At 30.9% G+C, this 23,032-nt stretch overlaps 1 protein-coding gene across 1 annotated transcript; it reads right to left on the bottom strand.

Annotated features, from left to right (window-relative positions):
• Nucleotides 1-2,361: 2,361 nt before the first annotated feature.
• On the bottom strand, nt 2,362-5,594 carry LOC148195916 (protein AUXIN SIGNALING F-BOX 2-like). The gene is made up of 3 exons (XM_088094446.1): nt 4,435-5,594; nt 3,315-3,810; nt 2,362-3,228 (listed from the first exon to the last, which is right to left on the bottom strand). The coding sequence occupies exons 1-3, from the start codon at nt 4,887-4,889 to the stop codon at nt 2,461-2,463; spliced, it is 1,719 nt and encodes a 572-aa protein (XP_087950572.1). The 5' UTR covers nt 4,890-5,594; the 3' UTR covers nt 2,362-2,460.
• Nucleotides 5,595-23,032: the final 17,438 nt, after the last annotated feature.

The following is a 23,032-nucleotide window of genomic DNA, read 5'->3' as shown; positions in this document are numbered from 1 at the left end:
TCCTTGCTCCCAGTGGCAAACACCACTCATTGTTTCGTTTTTGGTACCAAATGGATTTAAAATCGGTAGTAAAAATTAATTTACGTTCATTGGTTCAATAGTGTATACACAATTAAATGTTTTAAATATATTTTTATCCCTCTAATGTTCTTTAGTTTTAATTTTAGTTAGTAGAACAAGACTAATAATATATTTTGTTTTAGTACGAGAAAAAAAAGTATACTCTTAATACAGTCGCTTTAATTCTTTACTTTTATTTATACTCTATTGCTAATTAATTATTTAAACATGTGTTTAGTCTATTATCATGCGTGTTTATTAAAGAAAAAATAATGTTACTATGTAGTTAATTTTGAAGAAGTATCAAAGATCTTAAATTTTGAAAAAAGAAAGTATAGGAAAGACTTTCTTTTTTAAGGTTAATGACATTAATATCAATTTCATTTAATAACACAATAATTATTAAATACTAAAGACGTATTTAATTATCTTAAACATTAATAAGGTTCAAATAAAATTAATAAATTAAAAATTTGTATTATTATTATACTAAAATTGAATATATCAATCATTGTTGTATTAAACTAACTATTTATTAAAATTTTATGCCGAAAATACCCTTTTAATTTATAATTTTCTGAAACTTAAAACAGTGTAAGTAGATATTAATTCACTAGATTCAATGAAAATATCTAAAGACTATATATTATAATAATTCCAAGTTTGTTACTTATATAAGTTTATTAAAGTTAAAAACCATTATCCAATAAATTTTATTAGGGTTAAATATGTTTTTAGTCCCTAAACTATTGGCCGTTTTTTGTTTTCGTCCCTATTTCAAAGTAAGGTACAATTCGGTCCTCATTCTTTTCGAAACGTTCGTTTTAGTCCTCGGAACTTTGGTTTTAGTCCTCATTTTGTTGCTAAATGAGGACCAAATTTTTAAACGGTGTTAGTTTTCGAGGACTAAAACGAACGTTTTCGAAAAAAATGAGGACCAAATTGTACCTTACTTTGAAAGAGGGACGAAAACCAGAAACGGCCAATAGTTTAGAGACTAAAAACATATTTAACCCATTTTATTACGATTGAAAGTAGTGCTTACACAAGAAAAGAAATCATGAACGAGAAAAATTAATAAAAAAATATTTTAAATTTTGATATCAAGTCAACTGTGAGACGAATGGAATTATGATAAATTTCACTTTAATAACCTTAATTTGCTGAAGTGAATTTTGTATAGGGTGTTTAAATCTATAAACATTGCTCACAAAAATAGATAAGTAACTTATTTAAACTTTAAATTAAGTCTATCTTAGAAAATTATAAGTAATGAACAAATGGTAGATTGAAACCATTTCACCATAAGAAGCTGAATTTGAAACAGGCAAAATCAAGCATTTTTCAACATTATGAACAGACAAGCCTGTTCAAAGATTCTGGAGTTGGTTTCTGATTCAGTTTTTGCATTTAAGTAGATAAAGGAAAAACACTGATTCACAACTAAACCAGTCAATCCAGATTGATTTTTAAAACACTGTTTAGCACAAGAAGCTATAATGGAGTTTATTATCTTCGGCTTAAGGACTTCATTATATTATGTATAGAAAAATATATGTGTAGTGTAGCTAACAGATGCATCTACCCAAGAATGAAAATATACTTTTGATCTTCTGAACAAGCTTGAGCAGTGGTTAAAAAAGTACAGCTTATGTCTGCTTAAATTTCACAGTGAAGTATAGTACACATTCAGTTTTAAGACAAATTAATAAGTCTCATCATTATTCGCAAACTTTTACTCAAAAAAACAAAAAGAAACTGTCAATTTATGATGATAGATGGCGCTGCTTCAAGACTAAAGCATGTTATTAATTATACTTGTACATAAGTACAAGGATTTGAAAAACCTATGAATTTATAGGTCAACCAAATAAATACTTGTATTGAATAGATATTTGGAAGTGCTAGGCAGACAAAATTATTTATAAGTGAGTCATTATAGTTTATGATCACGTTGGAAAACTCAACATAGCAGCATTTCTTCATAGGATATTTGTTTTTCAACAAGTTGAACTCATGATTTGTGTCTTTCCATGAAAAACAAACATGACAAGAACAGTTGAAGAACAAGTTCAAGTGGAGGTCAGTTCAGAAGTATCATATAGAGGGAGAAGAAGAATAAGATAAAGAGTGAAAACTAAGCTCTTGCATTGAACAAGTAGATCAAAACTAAAATACTGAACTCTACCGAGAATACAAGAGATGAAAAAGTGGCATGATACTTCTGAAAAAGTGGAATAATAATAACGAGGGGAAAAAGGCAAATCTAAGATATGTATAAAAGTAGGAAATGCAAGGAAGTGAGAAAACACTACACCCGGCTAAAATTGCATTAATGAGTCAGCCTAGAAACAAGTACAAACATCTGAATAACAAGAAATTAAATGAGCTAAAATGCACCTAGAGAGTCCATACATATTCTGGTGCATCTTTCCTTTTCCCAGCCAATGTACGATACAAATACATTTTCTCTACCCTTTGCCCATCTTCCAAGATGCAATCTTCTTGCTCACTTTCATTGAAGATCTCCACATTCAACCTTGGCATCTTCTTGGCCAGCAACTTGCAGGCTCCCACAGTCACTTCGCAGGACGACATCCAAAGGGATCGCATTGTTTCATACTTCCCTACGTCTGTCAGAAGTGCCAAGTCACCAAAAGGGCAATCTCTTATCTCAAGCTTCCTCATTTTCTTGCATCCATTCAACACATACAGCATTCCCTTGTCACTGTCTCCAGCAAATGCAATAGACAGCATTTCAAGCTTCTCAGCATACATTCCAATGTAAAGGAAAACCTGGTCTGTCAACTTCCCTGAGAGTGATAGCCGCCTCAGTCGCCGGCAAGACTGCACAATTGCACCAAAACCTTCGTCCAGCGGCTGCATTGTATCAGGGTCAGGTTTTGTTGCATCAAGGATGCATAACCTGAAGCGGATGAAATTGGGGCAGTTCTTGGCCACTGTAATCAGTGCAGCATTTGTCATCTGGTGGCAGAAGTAGAGCAATGAATGAAGCTTGGGGCACCCCACTGATATTGCAACAAGTCCCACTTCTGTGACAGCCAATGCATTTCCAAAGGGAACGGATGGAAACACCCTCAGTTCTTGCAAATCTGTACATGTCTTGGCTACAACACCAAGTCCTTTGTCTCCAATGCAATCCATTATCTGAAAAAGTTGAGGAATTTGTTATATTCAACAATTGAAGAATTAACAAATAAAATTAGAATGTTCTGAAAATTTGATGTATTTACCCATAAGCGCTGAAGTTTCACACAGTGGCGAATTAGTTTTATCAGATCACTGCCCTGAATGCCTGCGGCATAGCTCAAGTTTAAGGATGTTAAATTGGGGCAAATGGGAAATATCGCAGCAAGACAGTGAGGAGCAACTTCCAAAAGTCCTGACAAACTGGTTATGGACTTGCACTTGAGAATGGTGTTCTTGAGCTTTATGAATGCCTCTGATTCAGGATCTTGGACAAACGATCCAATTCCCAAATCCGCTAGTTGAGGTGCTCGTGTCATTATCCTTTGCAGGGCATCAAGGGGAACTGAACGATTCAGCTTCAAACTCTTGAGGTTAGGAGACCTGGCCACAAGTCTCTCTAGAGCTCCCAAACTAACCTCTCCTTTAAGGCAAGCGAAATTCAGAGAGACAAGCGATGTGCAGCTATCAGGAAAGCAACTTAGCCACTGCCCTTTGTGATCTTCAACTTCATTTTCTTGCAGATCCAGCTCCCTAAGATACCTACATTTCAAAACAAGTAAAACACCACAACATTGGGAGTCAAGAACACATTCCAAGAATCCTTACTCTATTCTCAATCGGCAAGAGCTTCACCAACCCCACTCGTACCACATGCAAAATGGATATTATTTCACAGGACCATGTTGTTCCAAGATTAAAAAAAATAAAAAAACTCCTAATCATGTGCAATTCACAGACAGGCAATCAACTTTTGTTAATAACAGATCAGTCAAGCTCCCAAGATCCTCCGGGACCTTTGCTGCATGGCTTGACATGTACCAAAAGCAAGTTCAAAGCCATTCACTCAGCAACTCTTACTCAACTAATTAAACTCCTTTATCCCAAACTGGTACATACAAAGAATACAAGCCAGAAGTCACCTTAGAAATGTCGAAAACAACTCAAAACTTTGACAGCACAAGAAGACAAAGACCAAACTAATCAGAATATACCTTCAGCCATATATCCTCCAAGACACAAAAAGCAGTAGGAAGTCATCAAACATGTTCCAAAAAGCCCCCCACGAACCATATATAGTGCAAAGACAGACAAACCAACAAAACTTGTGCAACAAAAGCTTAAATCTAAACCAGCAGAAGACTCAAACTCACAACTTATTCTCACCTGCAATTAGCAGCTACGGCAGCAAGGCCATCGGTGGAGAACCCTTCACAGCTAACAAGAACCAAAGACTTAAAGTTTGTGAAAGAACGAGAAAGTAGCTCCAGGCTCTCATCCGAGACCACCATCCTCTTGAGCCTAAGCTCCTCCAACCCAACTCTGCTCTTGGCCAGAGCCTCAATCCATGGACACACAAAACCACCCCACCCGTAAGGAACCAAACTGAAGTCAGCAAAATGAGGCTTTCCCTTCAAAGTCAAAGACTTGAGACCAGGAAACCTTTGGATCAACCTCTCTGGAGAGATAGAGTAACAGTTCCCTATGAACACCCTCTGCCTCGTACACCTCTCTATCCTGTACCAACTTTTACACACCAAAGACAAAGCGTTCCGGTCACGGTGTGAAACCACATAATCAAATATGTGCTCTATTACCTCGTCGGGGAAATAATTCATCATTTTTTTTCTTGACGTTTCTCTTTCTCTTACTCAGTGATCCAAACTCCCAAACTTTCCAGGAAAGCTTTCATACTCCATACAAGGATAGGAAAAACAAAAACACCCCGGAAAGGTAAGGCTCCTAAATTTGAAGTTCTACACATCATGGAGAAAACCAAGATCTAAAGCCAGAAAAAGTGGGAACAGATCTAGGCCGAAACAAGAGAGTGAGAAAACAAATCTTGAAATCTAGAACATCAGGGGAGTCTAAAAAGAGGGTACTGATAAAAACTGAAAATTTTATACTCCCCAACTGGGATCTGCTTGGAGGGTAGCCAAAAAAACTCAATTTTTGACAAGGAAAAACCAACCAGAGAAAAAAAAATGAGCAATGAGGTGGAAGAGAGGAAACCCAAAACAGAAAAATTATGATCTTGCAAATCAAAAGGTGATGATGACGATTTCGAAACGGGATAAAAGGATAAAAAGAGAAGTAGGATAGATCTGAGAAAATCCAAGTTTGGCAGAAATCTTAATTTACACTTTAGACCAAGCCACACAAGAGGTGACTGAGCTTAGAGCTTAGAATGAGAGAAAGACTCAAACCATTGGTGTGACTCACTCACATGTTCTGTGTTAAAAACAAAAGGAGTGAATGAGGTAAGAAGAAGAGGAGCAGAAGAAGAAGGGGAAAGAAGAGAGGGAGGAGGTGGTGGTGAAGTGAAAGAAAGGAAGTAAACCCAACTGGTTGAGTTGAGTGTGGATTTATTTAACCATGGTTACCATATCGTAGGTTAACTCAACCAGGAAGGATGGTTGGTTGGGGGCTTTCGAATGAAATCTGATGAGAGAGCGCAGGCGTCGATTTTGATGATGGGATATTGAGAGAATCTTGACCGTTGAGTGCGTGAACATGCATCAGTCCTTGTCACTGCTTTCCAAGTGAGCCTCACCCTCTGCTAAAGTCTCACACCCTCTCTGCTAAAAAAAAGAGTTTCTGAGAAAGAGAAAGAGAGAGAGAAAACGGCATGGACAAATCGAAAACGACTGTCGGATTAAAGACACCTGCTTTCGTGAAAAACTACGAAAATGCCACGCCTAGGTCTTAGATAACTATGTAGATAAGATCAAATGTAGACTTGACACGAACCTACTCCGCGCGTCTCACATAATCGCCCCTTTTCAACATGTTTCCCAATGGTACAGTAAAAAAGTGACTCATTCTCATTAATTTTTACTTTCGTCATTAATTAAATCTATTATTTTCATACCTTTATTAATTTTAAATTTCAATTCAGAATATTTTGATAAAAATAAATTGAATATATATTAATATCTTATATTTCATTATAAATAGGACAGTTTTACACATATTTATGTTTTACATTAAAATGTTTTTACTTTTGGTCGTTTTACAACAAATGATTAATGATGTTAATGAAGATAATTTTTCATTCATATTCTACAATGACAAATAAAAAAGAAATATGAGTTTTTTTTTTTGTTAAACATCAAACAGCCGAATTAGTCTAAGAATTTGGAAAGAGGAAGACAAACACAATAAAATCTAGTATTTATTAATAATGGCGAGGTTAAAATTTTTACATTATAAAAGTATTCAATTTTTAATTTTAAAAATTCTTAATTATTTTGCTACTTAATTTCGAGACACATAAAGTAACTTACCGTCCGACAGTCCAATTAATATCACGCATTTAAAGAGAATTTAATTATTCAATTTGGTAAAGTCAATTGATGGTATTTCATGAACACAAAAATTTAACTTACATTTTCTAAACCATTAACATCAAATTTAGCATCTAAATAAATGGTAGGACTCTGTATTATTTGAAGATAATTGAAGGATGAAATTCGTCAATTATTTGTCCTATTTTGGTAACGGGAAGACAACGACTTAGGGTTAAAAGATTTATTGGTCAATTGTTTCAAAGGACAGAAGACGATATTTCTGGACTTTTTTTTGTCATATATTTATACGTAGTTTTATTTATTTTATTTTATATTATGCCGAATAAATAAAATTAATATTAACATAGTTTCTTATAATTTAATTGAATATAATGAGTAGAGTGTTTCTGAATAACAAAAATAATAATTTGGAAAGAGATTGATAGAGGAAAGTTGAAAGCAAATAACAAAAAGCAAGAATATTTATTGAAATGATTAGGAAATTAAGTTATGAAAAAGAATAAAAATAAAAAAGAAATGATACAGACAATGAGAGGGAGAAAATGTGTGAGTTGCATGAATGGGAAGAAGTAATAAATGACGATATTAATTGGAGTTAGGGATCCATAAAGATGTTAACACTGCCTACACATGATTTGTTCTTGTTTGTGTTTTTTGCCTTTTGGGTCCTTTGATGATTCGGTGCGTTACGGTGCACCGTACTCCTCTCAACAGCTCCACGTAATTGGTTACATCACTGCGTTCATCACATCAGTCTAAGTCCATGATAGGGACCGTACAGACCACCGCAGTAGATAGAAAGAGAGAGGATTTGTGTTTTGATTGGATAAGGCATCCGAACGCAACCCCTTCGGAATAATACAGCAATCATAGCGGTGGAATTCAAGGATCACACCCAAAAATGGGAATACTCTGCTTCTTTCAATTTCTAAGACTATTTAATTATATTAATATTAATAATAATTATTAAAGATATGTTTTCAGATACAATGTTGATATTCTGCTTTGAAATCTATTAAAATATTATTACTTACTACGTCTGATATATTACTTAATTTAAAAATTAAAACTCAATTTTATTTCAAAAACATTTCAAAAAATTAGAAAAAGTATATTTAAATTATATTTGATTTTAATTTTTAAAGGATATGAGATTATTCTATGCATAGGAAGAAAATGTTTATCATTTTTTTCTAGTATCAGTTCAATTTTTTTTATGAATTTCAATTTTAAAAATATTATTTGGTGTATTTTGAAAATTAATTATTTTAATTTGGTATATTTTATTTTTCTTAAAAGTTATTCCTATCTAAAAAATAGTCTTACATTATTATTTAGAAGTAGATATTAATTAAAGTTTACATATTTTACTTTTTTATTTTTTGAGATATTTTTTTGAAGATAAAATGTAAAAGAAACTCTAAAATAATAAATATCTTTATATATATATATATATATATATTATATATATATATATGTGTGTGTGTGTGTGTGTGTATGTGTGTGTGAGAGAGATTAACTTAATTATAAAAAGTTTTTTTATTTGATAAATAAATTTTTATCTCACATTCACTAGTGCAAAATTGGCTTTTATCGTCACTCCGTAGATGTCGGACCACAAAATAACCAATGTAAATTATTGACCGATGACATTTTCGTAAGTAAGTTGGGCATATAGACGTCGGTTAGAGGGTCCCCGAAGTCTATAATATTATAGGCATCGGTGTCCCTCCTAACAGACGTTTATATGTCTGATAGGTAGATGAAAAGTTCTTTTTTTCGTCATATAGACGTCTGATCCCGCCATCCCGACGTCTATATACAATTATCGATGTCGGCCCCCTGTCACAGACGTCTATATGCCTGACAGGTAGATGAAAAGTTGTTTTTTCCACCATATAAGCGTCTGATCCCGCCATCCGATGTCTAAATGGCCTGACACGGTAGGTGAAAAGTTGTTTTGGACGTCGGCCCCCCTTACGTCCGACATCTATATACACTGCGAATATTAATTTTTAAATCGAATGGATGTCATATTAGTGAGGTCCTCGACGTCTAGTCGAGAATAGACGTCGAGCACTAGGGGTTACGCGCGATTAATCGACGTCGTGATTCCTGTTAAATCAGAAATCGCGAATCCGCGGTTACGCGCACTTCATCGTCTTCCTCCTCGCTTTTTCTCTCCGTGACATTGCATTTCCAGGTGCATTTTATCTCTTTTTAACCGTTTAATCTTACTTTTACTCCGATTAAATTAGTCTTTGATGGATTATCTTCCATTTGAACCGATTAAAATGAGTTTTCGTTGTGTTTTGGTGTAATTTTTCTTGTGTCTTTAGGTAACGTAGTAGCACCTTCTCCTTTTGCTAGTTTCCTCGTAAGGAAAGCTTGCGTCTTTTGGATGTCTTATAGCATTTCAACCCAAAACCGAACCTGGGTCCTTGCCTAGTTCTCATGTCACCGTATTCGTTTTCATTGCCGGTTGGAATGGAACTAGACAAGAACCCAGATTCGGTTTTCGGTTGAAATGTCATAAGAGATCCAAAATACGCAAGCTTTTCAAATGACGAAACTAGCAAAGGAAGAAGGTGCTACTACGCTACCCAAAGACACGAACTACAATAGACGTCGGTTAATACCATGTCTGACGTCTATATAGCCCTTAGACGTCAGTTTTTGTGTAAACAGACATCGTTATAGACGTCGGTTTTGGTGTAATCCGACGTCGTTAGAAACGTCGGACCCTATAGAGTCAGACGTCCTATTAATGTCACTCATAAAGACGTCGGATCAGAATCTGACATTAAAAACCCAAAATAACAGACGTCTAAAGCCCTTTATGCACTAGTAATTACATTATAATTATACACTAATATCATTCATGTATATATTTTATTATAATATGTACATATTACACTAATAATATGACATGTTAATAAGTTTTATCATAAGAGATTTTGGTTAAATAAGGTTCACAATTTTCTTATTAGTATTTTAGACTGAATTAATATTGGTTAAAAATTGTTTTAACTATATTTTAAAATTCACATTAGTTATCTATAATAATCAAAACATTAAAAAATAATATTAAAGAGTATTAAATATGTTTTTAGTATATGTATTTTAACACAAAATTAAAATTTGTTCCATCTCAAATTTTAATACAGTTTAATATATAAATTTTAAAAAATAAATAAATATAAGGGTTAAATATGTTTTTAGTCCCTAAACTATTGACCGTTTCTGATTTTCGTCCCTCTTCCAAAGTAAGGTACAATTTAGTCCTCAATCTTTAAAAAACGTTCGTTTTAGTCGAAAAAACGAACGTTTTGAGGACTAAAACGAGGACTAAAAATAAAATTTTAAGGACTAAAACGAACGTTTTTCTAAAAAATGAGGACCAAATTGTACCTTACTTTGGAAGAGGGACGAAAACCAGAAACGGCCAATAGTTTAGGGACTAAAAACATATTTAACCCTAAATATAATCATTCTAATCTAAATGTATTAAAAAAATTATTTGTATAATGTGTTGTAGGATGATTTTTGAAATATTTACTTAGTTTAAATATCATCACTACGTTTAATAAGTTTGATTAAATTATAACTTAAAAGAAATATATTAATTTATTTCTATAGTTTACAATTAAAATATATCAAAATTTGATATATGGATAATTCTAATTTAGTGTATAAGAATAAGAATTAAAAACATATTTTATCCTTAAAAAATATAGCTTTATAATATCAAAATTTAAAATAAAATGTCATTTTGTAAATTTTCAACACTTAAAAAAGTTATAAAAAGTTAAATTAATGTATAACCTATCATATAAAATTTTCTATTTACACATCAATATTTAGTTAAAAAAAAATATTAATCATAATATTATTTTATATTAATCACAAAATCTTTAATATGTAAAAAGAAATAAACAAAACAACAAAATAAAATAACTATCACATTATTCAATTAAAAAAAAGCTAAACAGCATATATTGAATAAGAAAAATAAAAAACTTGTAAATACTTAATAGATAAAAAAGATTTAGTTAAAAATATTTAAATTTACTATATAATTCAAAGTTAATTAACATTTTCTAAAATGATTGATTTGCAACTATTTTTAACAAACTTTTGTTTTGAAATGAATTTGTAGTGGTTAAGATAGAATTGAATGCATGGATGTAAATCCATGGTAGGAAGAGGGTGTTAGTTTGGGGAGAAAAAAAAGAAAAGGTGTGATGGAATATGTTGACTCCATGATTTTGAATGAATGATGATTAGTTGTTGGTTGGGGACACTAGCCGTGGCAAGGGTGTGTGGGATATAGTGATATAGGCATCAGGGATAAATTATTGTTATTATTCAACCTAGATTTCTTCTTTCTCGTATGAGAGACCACATGTGCACATCAAAATGCAAATCTACCACAATTCTGTTAAATCAATTTCAACACAATCTTGCCTCTTCCAACATTTTCTAATTCTTGTTATGTAAAAGGGTTTTTCAGCTAAAACAAAAAACCTTTTCCCATCCACAACTTTCTTTTTTTCTAATTCTCTCATATTTTCTTCTAAAATATTCTAATTCAAGGATGAAAAGGTTTTTGTGCATCAAAAGGGCTACATAACCAATTCGCTAAAACATGTCTGTTATTTAAATGCATTAAAATTAATTTTAAATAATATCTTAAAAAAAATGTGATTATAGTCTGATTAGTGTTAAGAAGTAGATTTTAAGTCTAACTCAATCCCACCAAACTAGTTTTTAAGATGAGATTTGTACCCACTGATCTTATCTTTAATTGTTGTAGGATTTCCAACACACTCCCCTCACGTCGAGGTACATACATCTCGAACATAAAACTAGACATTAATGGATGATCCGATAGTGATCCGACAACAAGTGAAACAATTTGTCCATATAAATTCCACTCTTAAAAAGTGAAATCTAAACCTAATTACTAGTTTAAGTAGAACTTCTAACAATTAGTCTACACAATTGTCATTCTTTACTCAAATTGAATTTTTGTATGAAATTATCATACTATATTTTTGTTGGCACTAGGTTGAAGAAACGAATAATCATACGAAGTAACATTGAAATTAAATACAATATTATATAATTTCAACAATTCAAAAGGCAATTTTTAGACAAAAGGAAAAGGGGTGGTGGGAATTTAATTTAATAACTAAATAATATTAATATTGGTGGAATGGAGGAGTTGATTTTTAATTAATATGTAAAATTTTATTAGAGTGTCGTGACTTTTAATCATGAGATGCTTCTTGATTCATGTTAAACAAATAGTAGAAAATTGTTTTCCTAACTTTTTTAGATGATGATGATAGATTCTCAATTTTTCATTTTAACAAACTCAAATAAATATTAAAATAAGTGATAATGATGTTAGTGGTTAAACTATCAATATGTAACATATCCTCCTTATTCGATTACTTTTAAACTTTCAATGTTGAAAAAGAGTAACATTTTTCTATAAACTGTCTTACTAACTAACTCATGTAATATTAGTTTATGATATAAAGATACTGATTTAATATTTAAATAAAATCACATACCATTTGACTTGATATTGATACAATAGCTTTAATAATTAACAAATATAAAACAATGTTGGACGTATAACATCGTAATTTTATAACAGTGTAAACCAAAATAAAATACTTCTCAGTAAATCTATATTATGGTACTTTAATTAAAATTTCAAATAATATATATAAAAATTTGTTAATAAAAATAATGAATTTAGATACAGAAGAATGATAAACATTTTAAGTTAATTTTTTTCTTTTTAAATAAAATAAAACTGTAACGTGGTTTTTTGTATTATTGTAGCACGAATAATTTTATTTTGCAAATTCTTGATAAAATTTAAAAAAATAATTTCTCCAATTCACCATAATATGACATAGTGAATGGATATTCTTGATGTTTTGCATATCAACTTTTTATAGCTTGGTTGGGACAAGACCTACGGTGGGGTAAGATGTTTGTGATCTTGATTTCACTGCTTTATTCTTTGGAATATACTTCACAAAATCAATTAATCTCCACCAATTATTCAATAAAGCAAGTTGTTCATATGCTTACTTTTCTTAAGTGAAAAAAAGTCGTTCTTTCCATCTAAGGGTGACACATTTTTAAGGGTTAGATATTCTCGACCGTTGTTAGATTTATTGTTTTTATTTTTATTTTCAGAGAAACAGGTGTAAAAGAAAAAAATATAGTTCATATTATCTTATAACGAGAAAATGATAACTTTAATAATTTTATCTAGAGTTTAATAATTAAAATTATACTTTAATTTGAGTATATTAATTTGAATTTAAATTATTAATCAATATTGTTAAAAATGGAATATGAAATTTTATATAAACTTTATTTGCAAGTTCATCAAGTGTGAGAGTGTAGAAAATAGAATCTTAAAATTGATATCATATTTTAAATAATGAGATTCATTTATTTTTGTTTCAGTATAAATGTGGAAACCGAGATACGAACCTAACAAACCTCAACTGTTCCTTTATGTGATGCCGCTACTGTGATATCTCCCTTCCTGCGCTCTGTTCTCTGATGGGAAGATGGGTTGGGTACTTGCAAAGGCACTCCGACGCTCAAGTCAAAAATGGATCTACTGAATCTTTTCAGTTCAAAGTGGTCAAGAAGAAGAATAATTTCTCTCTCTTAATTTCTCTAAAGGGAAAAACGTACCTTTTTTCTGGTGTGATCTTCATATTTAAAACAGTAAAATAAACCGTTTACCTGAAAATCCGGTCGGTTATCGAAGTTGGTTACCTGGAAGTTGTAACTGTTGGACCGTGTTTGACACTGGGTCAGTTATTCCCGTGATTCGTGGCATTGACTGATCTTTGTAACTGTTTACTCTTAACCGCTAAATTAGGAATTGCTCACTGATTGTCGAGCGCCTGGTGAATCGACACAAACTTGTGAGTGTTCTGTGTCGTGTGTTATATGTCGCGACACCGTTGTTGGCTTGTCGACTACCAATGTGTCGACATCAACAAACGATTGGCATTAAGAAGTGTTCGACACTCCTGCGATCGTAAGATGGGTCGACAAGCTGTCGTCCGTGGTACTCGTCGACCGTTGGTGAATTCAGGTATCCTACGGTACAATTTTAATATTAAAATTTCAACATTTTAATAGAAATTCTATTAACGAGTTTTATTATTATATTTCCAAACAATTGTCAATAAGAGTTTTTTATCCTTTCTTTAAGAATTTTGATCCTCTATTAATCAATTTGAAGATCATAGATGGTCCAAGTGATTTATGAGACAATGTCCTCTATTTCAACCGATCACTTTTTACAAAAAATTAAATTGATTTATGCTCTTTTTCTCAGCTTTTTTACATTTTTCAATGCATATGAGCTATCTAAACTTGCTGTCTTATGTGTCTTCTATAAGACTTTATACTTATCAGTGGTTCTAATAACATATCTTGATTGTGTTTTTGTTATTCGTAGGAACAGATAATGTCCTACGCTTATGGAGTTATCTTATAGTCATTTTTTAGCTGTTAGTCATTTATAAGGTAAGGAAAGTTAGATACTTTAGTGTATGTGAGTTAGAGATTTTTTATTGAACCTAGTATATTGAATTTGATTGTTGTTTTGGTGTTGAATTGTGTGATGAATTGATTGTCTGAAATGGGTGTTGTATGTATTTAAACTTTGGTGATTGAGAAAACTGAGATTTATTGATATGTGTATGTGTGTGATTCTAATGGATCCAAGCACTTTAAGATGAGTTTTTCAATCTTTCACGAGGGATTCTTTCCAAGGTTGGAATGAGCAATTCCTCAAGTCCAGGAGCATAACAAAGGCAAACAATGATTGAAGTAGTAGATAAATGAATGAAGGTAAATGAGTGTTGTATGAAGGGGAATAGAGCACTACTCTGGGTGAAATGAAAAATGAATATTGGTTCGGTGAAAATGAAGCCTAACAGGATTTCCACTAGGGAAGGTGGGTAGAGGAGGTTAATCACTCTCTCTTTGGTCGTGACTCTTGAAGGAGAAGAGCTATGGAGTAATCTCAACAAAATGACTTTACTATATTCATAAAATTTGATGTGGTGGAGTACGAGAGATGACATATGGTTATGGAAATTGTTGGGATTAACATGGTTTGATATAAGATGACAAATGGTTGTAGAGATTGTTGAGGTTGACATGATTTGATATAAGATGACATATGGTTGTAGAGATTGTTTGGTGTTAGCACGATTTATCTGAAGGATGATTTGAATTTAACTGACTAGTATTAACTTGATGTTTGAGATAAATATGTTGTACTAATGTATTGATGTTTATTTTGTTATCTCACCCTTGTTTGTTTGTGTTTGTGTGATGATCGTATAACTCATGTTGTTATATGAGAGGAGATGATCTTACAGATTTTCTAATTCATGAGTAAGGTGGCAAGATTTGGAGAGTGGTTCAAAATTTTTTTGTTATTTTAAATGATTTTATTTAAGTATAATGTGACAATTTTATTTACCTTCCAAAGTGTTAGACTTTTATTTATATTTTGTCCAGTTGACATTAATAAATTAAGATTTTTATTAAATTGTTTTTTTAAAAACATTCGAAATTAAATTTTTGCAAATAAAAACGGTTTATATCTTACTCATGGCATCCTAAATCACGATGTTACACAAAGTAAAATCAAACACTATTTAAAAAAAAGTTTAAAAACACTATTCAAACCCGTTCCCTTTCTAATGTTTTCTCATGTTTCAAGTATTTATCATTTCCAATCTCTTTTAAGATTAGTCAATATGAATACTATGCATCAAGTGGTAATTTTCTATTTTATAGAAACCAAAATAAAAAAATGTTTTACATAAAACAAAATCAAAACTCACTTAGCTTAGAAGATTAGGAATATATTTAAGCTTTTTAAAATTTTATAGATATTAAGTTTTAATATATATATATATATATATATATATATTATTTAAGTTGATTTTAATACATATTATAAAATAAATTTATGTAAATAACAAAAAAATGTCATTTTATCGAGATTTTTTTATTATAATAAAATCATTAAATAATAGTCAATTTTGAAACAAAATAATTAGTCATTATTGACTAAGTTAGACATCATTTTACAAACTAAAAGTTTTTGGTATCTAAAATAGTCTCAATTATTAAGAACAAATTACAATTAGTGTGTGAATTAAAGTTTAAATTAGCCTTTAACATTAGCTATCAAAATTTTAGGTATCAAGAATTTTAGCTACTTATTATTATTGATTCTAAATTAAAGACTAATGTTTATCTATGCATATCCATGTTAATTATAGAAAAAAAAAATCATGCATGGTTTTACATTAACAATGTTCAGGCAATAAAGGTTACTATCTTAAATAAATTGTTGAAAATCCTTCATGTTTTATAGAAGTTGGGTGATCGAGAAATCAAGAAGCCTACTTTGAATCTGCCTTAATTTCATCTCCAATAAACCTTAACTTTTTTGTATTATCTAAGGAAAAAAGAGTAGGAATGGAAAACAAATTTAAGTGTTTAGGAATTGATAAAATGATAGATTGTCTTATGGTTAATATCTTCTTAAATAAGGTGGAACTTATTTTCTTGATGATTAAAATACCTTTAATTGTTCTACCTCATTCATTTCCATCTCTCTTTCTCCCTCTCCCTCTATCTTTGTATCTTAATTTCAATATATGATCTTTATCCACATGAGATAAAGGTTTCAATTTATCTTATAGAAGCATTTTATGAAAGAGATCTTGGTTCTTGAAGGTCATTGGTTCAATTCTAGCTATTATAAGTATTAGGTTAGGTGTAACTATGGATAAGTAGGCTATGGATGGATTGAAAAAAAAAGTGGAGGCTTTCTTGGATAGATCTTGATAGTAATGAAACAACTACTTTTGGATAGGGAACTTGAATATAGTCTAAGACTTTTTTGGTAAGTGATAAATAGTCTAACAACAAAGCAAATCATCACAACATTTTATACTAGTTTATCCAAAACACTCAAGTTACTCGTAATTATTTTCTTTTAATCTCCCATTGATTATAACACAAGTATTCTTTAGTTTCCATTCATGGTTACAAACACAAGGATATAAAAATTCTCAAAAGGTTACTTCACAACACAAAAAACAAAGGTTTAAACACTACCCACAAAAAACATATTATTGTAACATCCCGATTTCTGAGATGTCACGGGTTATTAAAAATCGATAAAACTCAAAATTTATCATAGCGCGGAAATGTACTTAAAGAAAACCTTATCTTACATTATTTCGAGTAATAAAATAACGAAGGAAATACTCCAATTATATTGTCTTAACTTGTAAAACAAAATAGCTTTAAATGAATCCCAAGGTTATTCTTCATCCTCTCTCGAGTCAATCACGCCTCTGGAACATATGTAACATTATCTGCTCTCTATAACACATTATATGATCATCGCCGATAATTTTATTCACAAACACACAAACACAAACATGTTAAGAAAAACTACCGATAAAAAAATCATAATAACAAGATACATACATATTGATTATATCAACCATAATCAAACACACAACAAGATACATATCTTCTTATTATACCAACCATAATAAAACACACAACAAGATACATACCTTCTAATTATATCAACTATAATCAAACACTTCATACATAGTAGTAATAACAAATAGGATTTCTAATTCTCTAACATAAACAATTCAATCATATTGAATTACTCGATCCTCGATCTTTGAACTTCGATCATGATTCTTGATCTCTAACCCTCGGTGTCATCACTAACATCTCACACATAGACTATTTGTCTATCCACTCATTAGCACCTATGCTAACTACTTACTGTAACCATTATATTGTTTGGACTTGGCACGGAGAAGTACTAGAAAAGCCTACAACATCACGAGGAATAAATTATGTGGAAGAATGCTTGAGTGATCATTTAGAGGACATGATACGTGATGTTAGTGAAATTTTTTTTTGGAAGAGTTTATTTGTATGATTCTCTTAAGAATGATTTGGAGCAAGAGTTGTATCTAGTATACTCTAACTTTACACGTCTTTCTGCAACTTTGAAATTGTTTAGTTTAAAAGCAAAGAATGGATGGACCTACAAAAGTTTCACATAATTGTTGGAGTTGTTGAAGGAGCTGCTTCCAGAAAATAACACTGTACATATCCGTAATTACAAGGCGAAGAAAATTTTATGTCCAATGGGTCTGGAACATCAAAAGATACATGCGTGTCCTAATGATTGTGTTTTGTACATAAAGGAGTTTTCTTCACTAAAGTTGTGTCCAACATGTGGTTTATCACGATTTAAAAACAAAATTGATAAAAAAACATTGGTGATGAAGGCAATGATGGTGCACTTGCAACTGATGGTATGAATCCTTATGGAAACTTAAGTAGCAAACATAGTTCATGGCCATTTATTTTGATTATATACAATCTTTCTTCTTTGTTGTGCATGAAGAGAAAATATCTGATGTTTTTCGTGATAATATCGAGTCCTATGTGATGAGTCAATATTTTTTCATATTCACTTAGCTTCTTGTACTATATTTAATTAGAGAATTGTGCTTAATTTGACCAATATTTCCTTATTTTTTTTATTTGGGCTTAATTTGACAATAGTAATTCATATTTTAATGAATTTGAATTATTTGAGCTTATTTATTTCCATTATCATTTTCAAGACAAACTTTGGAATCATATTTTAGGACATTAAGAGACCTGTCACATCATTCTCCACTCTCCACATCAACATTTTAGTTTAAATTAAATTATAATTTCATTTTTAGTGTATTTTTGGATCAGATTTAGCTATTGGGCCATTTTTGGTCATTTTTAGTAGAAGCCCATTTTAGGGACTAACCTAGTTTAGTGTGCCCATGCAACAGCCACTAAGGGACACATTCTCATTCTTCATGCTTAATGAGACTCCATGCTCGCCTATCGAGCGCTCTATAAAACTCCCCTGACCTAGTGAAACTTTCTTTTTGCTTAATGAGTGCTTTTTGCAACTTTTTTTTCTACCAAAATTGCACCATTTAAGTCCACTAAATTTAAAACCTCTTTTCATTAAGCAGGAGTTTCACTTGCCTGACAAATAAGGACACCAACTCTTGTTGAGATTCAAACTCGAGACCTCCTACTTACCAAATGGGTGCTCTATTCAAATAGCTACAACTTCATTTGTTTCTTTTACTAACTATTATAATTTCCCCAATTGAAGGTCGATTTGAGTTGGTCCAAGTTAGAGGTTGAGTCAAGTCCTCTTATGTCTAAGGTTGAGCCAAGTCATTTTAGAGTCAAAGGTCAAATCGATTCAGCTTGAGGATGATAGTCAGGACAAGATAGCTTGGGTCGGAGGTCGAGATGAGTCAAACCTGACTAAAGGTATTAATGAGTCAACTTCGATCAGAGGTAAAAAATGAGTCAATCTAAGATGAGGTTCAAGACAAGTTGGTCTAGGTTGAAGGTTAAGTTGAGTCGGTCTGGGATGACGTGTTAAGTTGTGTCATCATGGGCCTAGGGTCAAGCCAAGTCATCCCAAACCCAAGGTTAAGTCGAGTTGAGTTGACACGATCTCAAGTCGAGCTGAGTCAATGCGAACCAAGTCAAGCTAAGTCGATGCAAATCAAATTAAGTTGAGTCAAAACATGCCTAATTGTAGGTAAGTTAGTGTGGATTGAGGTCAAATCCAATCAGTTTGAGTCTAGTTTGACTCAAGTTAGCTCAGGCCGATGCCAAGATGAGGCGGTCCATACACAAGTCGAGCTGAGTGAACCAGACTCAAATTGACTCGAGTCAATCTGAGTCTAGAGTGAAGCAATTCGATCTAGTCTATGTCTAATAGATCTAATAGTCAAATATGTTAAATTGATCTCACTAGATTCAATTTAATTGACAAAGTAGATTCAATTTGAATTGGATCGAAAAAAAAAAAATCTAAAGCTTTTCTAATTAAAATGAATTTGAATTAGAGATTCAATCTAATGGATCTAGATTAGATTTAGACTAAATTTTAAAAATTACCACGCTTAATTTTTTATGTTCAAGCAAAACCAACTTATTTTTAAAGAGAAAAAAACAACAACTTGAACTTCGAGTTTTGAATTCTCTAGGCTATATAAATACCGTGAATTTATGCTATACGGGAGGAACATCTCTCTTATCTTATTGAGATAGTATTCGAAGTTATGAAAAAAAAAAAAATTAAAACATAAGTTGATAACTTGATACATTGATTGGTTAGCATTGTTGTTCAATATATTATACGTGGCTTTATATATTAAAATTTGCGTAGATTTTGTTCCCATAATTGTTCTACTTGTTATTAACATAGTGATAAGATTCCAAATAAGAATGATTAGTAACTTAGATATTTCATTATGCCTAAATACCTTAAAGTAGATGTATAATACAAAACAATTATCTAGTACTTTAGTTCTCGTTCAAATTTTCCGTATGTGTATGTAATGAACCAAACTACATTAGCCAATTGTTGTAAGTATTAGTAATATACATGTTAAGTAAACATCTCTTGTATCACAAATAACGATATTCATATATTAATTACGGCCTATTACAATTAGAATATACATATAAATGATCGAATTCAACACGAATAAAAAATTATAACTCATCTTGACACGTCAATAGCCCATATGACAAAAGAAAAGAAAAAGTTATTTATTTTATAAAATTAATTTAAATAAATAAATATATTTATAGAATATAAAATATATTAATGATTTAAATGTTGTATTAAAGAATAAGTATATATATATATATATATATATTATAGAATTTTAACAAACAATAATAATAATAAATGTATTTAAGATCAATAAAATAAGTATGTATTTTTATTTTTAAGATCAATAAAATTTTAAAAAAAATCATAAATTTTAAACTTGATTTTTTAATATTTTTTTTAATTTAAAAAAAAGGAAAACTGGCTATATGAAATAGACAACAGTATATTAAGGAATTGAAATACTTAACCTAGAACTATCTAAGTTAAAATATTATAATCTCATGGATCTTTGACTTACTTTATTACTAAGTTCTTAGCCATGAATCAATAGTCATTGACATCCTGAAAGTGGCATTTGCCATCATGATGAAGTGAATATAAGTGTTTCCCACTTATCCCCACGTTATAAATTCCTATATCTATGAATTGTGTCTCAATCAAGAGGAAGAAGAATAGAAAAGGTAAGTGGGATAGTGAAAAACTAAAAACAAAAAACAAATAAAAAATATCATGTACCATGTAGGGCGTGTGTGTGGTTGAATTAGGTGAACCAATAACCAAATAATAAATACTTACATATACAATTAGTTTTGAATTCAATTTTCAACACTCTTAATAAAAATTCAAGAAACAATCTACTTTACATCTGAACATGCAGACACGGTAGTTATAGATTTAGCAAAAAGAAACAAGCTTCCTTGTTACCAGCTTCACAAACAAAAGTTGAAACATGTAACAATTTTCAAACATTTGCAAGTAACATGTAACATATGGGGTTGTAGGTGTTATCTATGTTTGTTTCCCCTTTTTGGTGTGTAGAGGATATTTGTAACATCCTTTTCTCTAAGGTTTTATTTTGCTTCTGTTTTGCTCTCATTTGTTAAATTCTCAACTGCACTAATTTGTTGTGGACAATTCCATGTAGGATCTCATCCTTGCCATGTGAAGGTGGGTCACCCACACTACCCATCAAGACTTCTTTTTTACTTCCAAGAATATATGTCATTCCATGCTACATTTTTACACACTTCCATCACAATCTTGCTTCTATTTAGGTACTGTGTTCCATTCTATGAAACCAGACCAGTTATTATTACTTTATACTTATGTATTCATATACCACTTTATAAAACAGAAATATTAGCCATCTAAAAGAAAATTTGACTTCTGAAGAAATGTTTGGAGTTTTGGGTATATATGATTTAGCTTTTACTGTGGGGAAAATGTGAATGATTGAAGAAAAGTGGTGTTTGAGGAACCCTACCATTAGCATTGTTAATTAAGTTGATGTTGTTGACTCCGTTTGTTAATAATGTTAGAGCTTATTACAAAGTGTCTACGTCTGACACAGAAAGTTCCTTTTCCACTTGATAATGAGAGTTCATGTGTAGCAAGTTATTAACGTGACTTTTGTATTTTTCTAATGCTAAAGGTTGTAGAAAGTGTTCATAAGCTGGCAAATTTTGTCTTCAACTTCTACAATTCAACACCCAATACGTACCGATTTGACGTTTATATACTACCACACTAATTGCCCGATTAGACAAATGTAATTTGCATATCTAAAATCTCTCGTTAGGCCAAAACCTTTTTTTAAATAATAAAAGGATTGTTGGGATTCCACTTACCAATCATAAATTTTTTATTCCTTTTATAAGAATAGGATAAAGATTAATTAATGTTATGGGTAATTAAAGAGGATTTAGGTTTCGTTTTTTATTTTTTATTTTTCGTTCACTTGCAAAATAAAAGTGATGTAGTATGTGCTTAAGAGATAAAATGCTAGCTTACAAATTAGATGATATTAAAATTAAATTTAATTATGTTTTTTTAATTAAATCATTATTGTTTAATTGTTTTTTCATTTGAGTAATGTAACTATTATCTTCTTATTCCATTATTTTTGTTTTTTTTATCTCCAAGTGTTTAAAAAATATGAGATTTTTTTAATTTAGCTACAATATTATTTTATATTAAATAAAAAAATTATATTTATTGATATAAGAAAATTAGAAAGCAAAATAATGAAACAAAAGTAATTTAATTAACGAAAAAATTAAATAATGTCATACAAATTTATAAAGGTCTTATAACTTAATTACATCTTTTAATCCCACTACTCTCAGTTTAAAAATATTATTTAGACCACCTAAAATTATTTTATTAAGATTTGTCTATTGTTAGAAGAATAAAAAATTAAAGAACAAAGAAAAAGGAAGATAATATAAAAAAAAACAAAGGTAATGATCGTTTCCATTTTGATATTGCGCCTTCAATGATTGACTAGAATTGCAGCCATGTGAAGTACATGAGGACTACAAGCATTGCAAGATTATCCAACCACTATGTCTCTGCAAAACTCTATTTTATTCAAACCTTGCAAAATAATCATATCCAATTATCAACGTATAAGGGTCTTTGATTTTTGTGAGATAGTGGAGCACAATTAAATAAATAAATAAAATTGCTTCTTTTTCTATTTTCTCACTTACCTTTTTAATTTAAAATTAGTTTTTATTTAATTATATTTATGCGTGGCATGTGATTTGAACACACTTGATTAGTACTAATTCCACCGCCGTAAAACTCACACCCATTTCCCTCCTTTTATTTATTTTCATTTCACTTTCATCAC

Source organism: Vigna umbellata, chromosome 7 (assembly GCF_029865625.1).
Source record: "Vigna umbellata cultivar VRB3 chromosome 7, Vumbellata_1.0, whole genome shotgun sequence".
Taxonomy (NCBI): domain Eukaryota; kingdom Viridiplantae; phylum Streptophyta; class Magnoliopsida; order Fabales; family Fabaceae; genus Vigna; species Vigna umbellata.
Note: the sequence above shows the minus strand (reverse complement) of the source record. Positions and strands in the feature narration are given on the sequence as shown.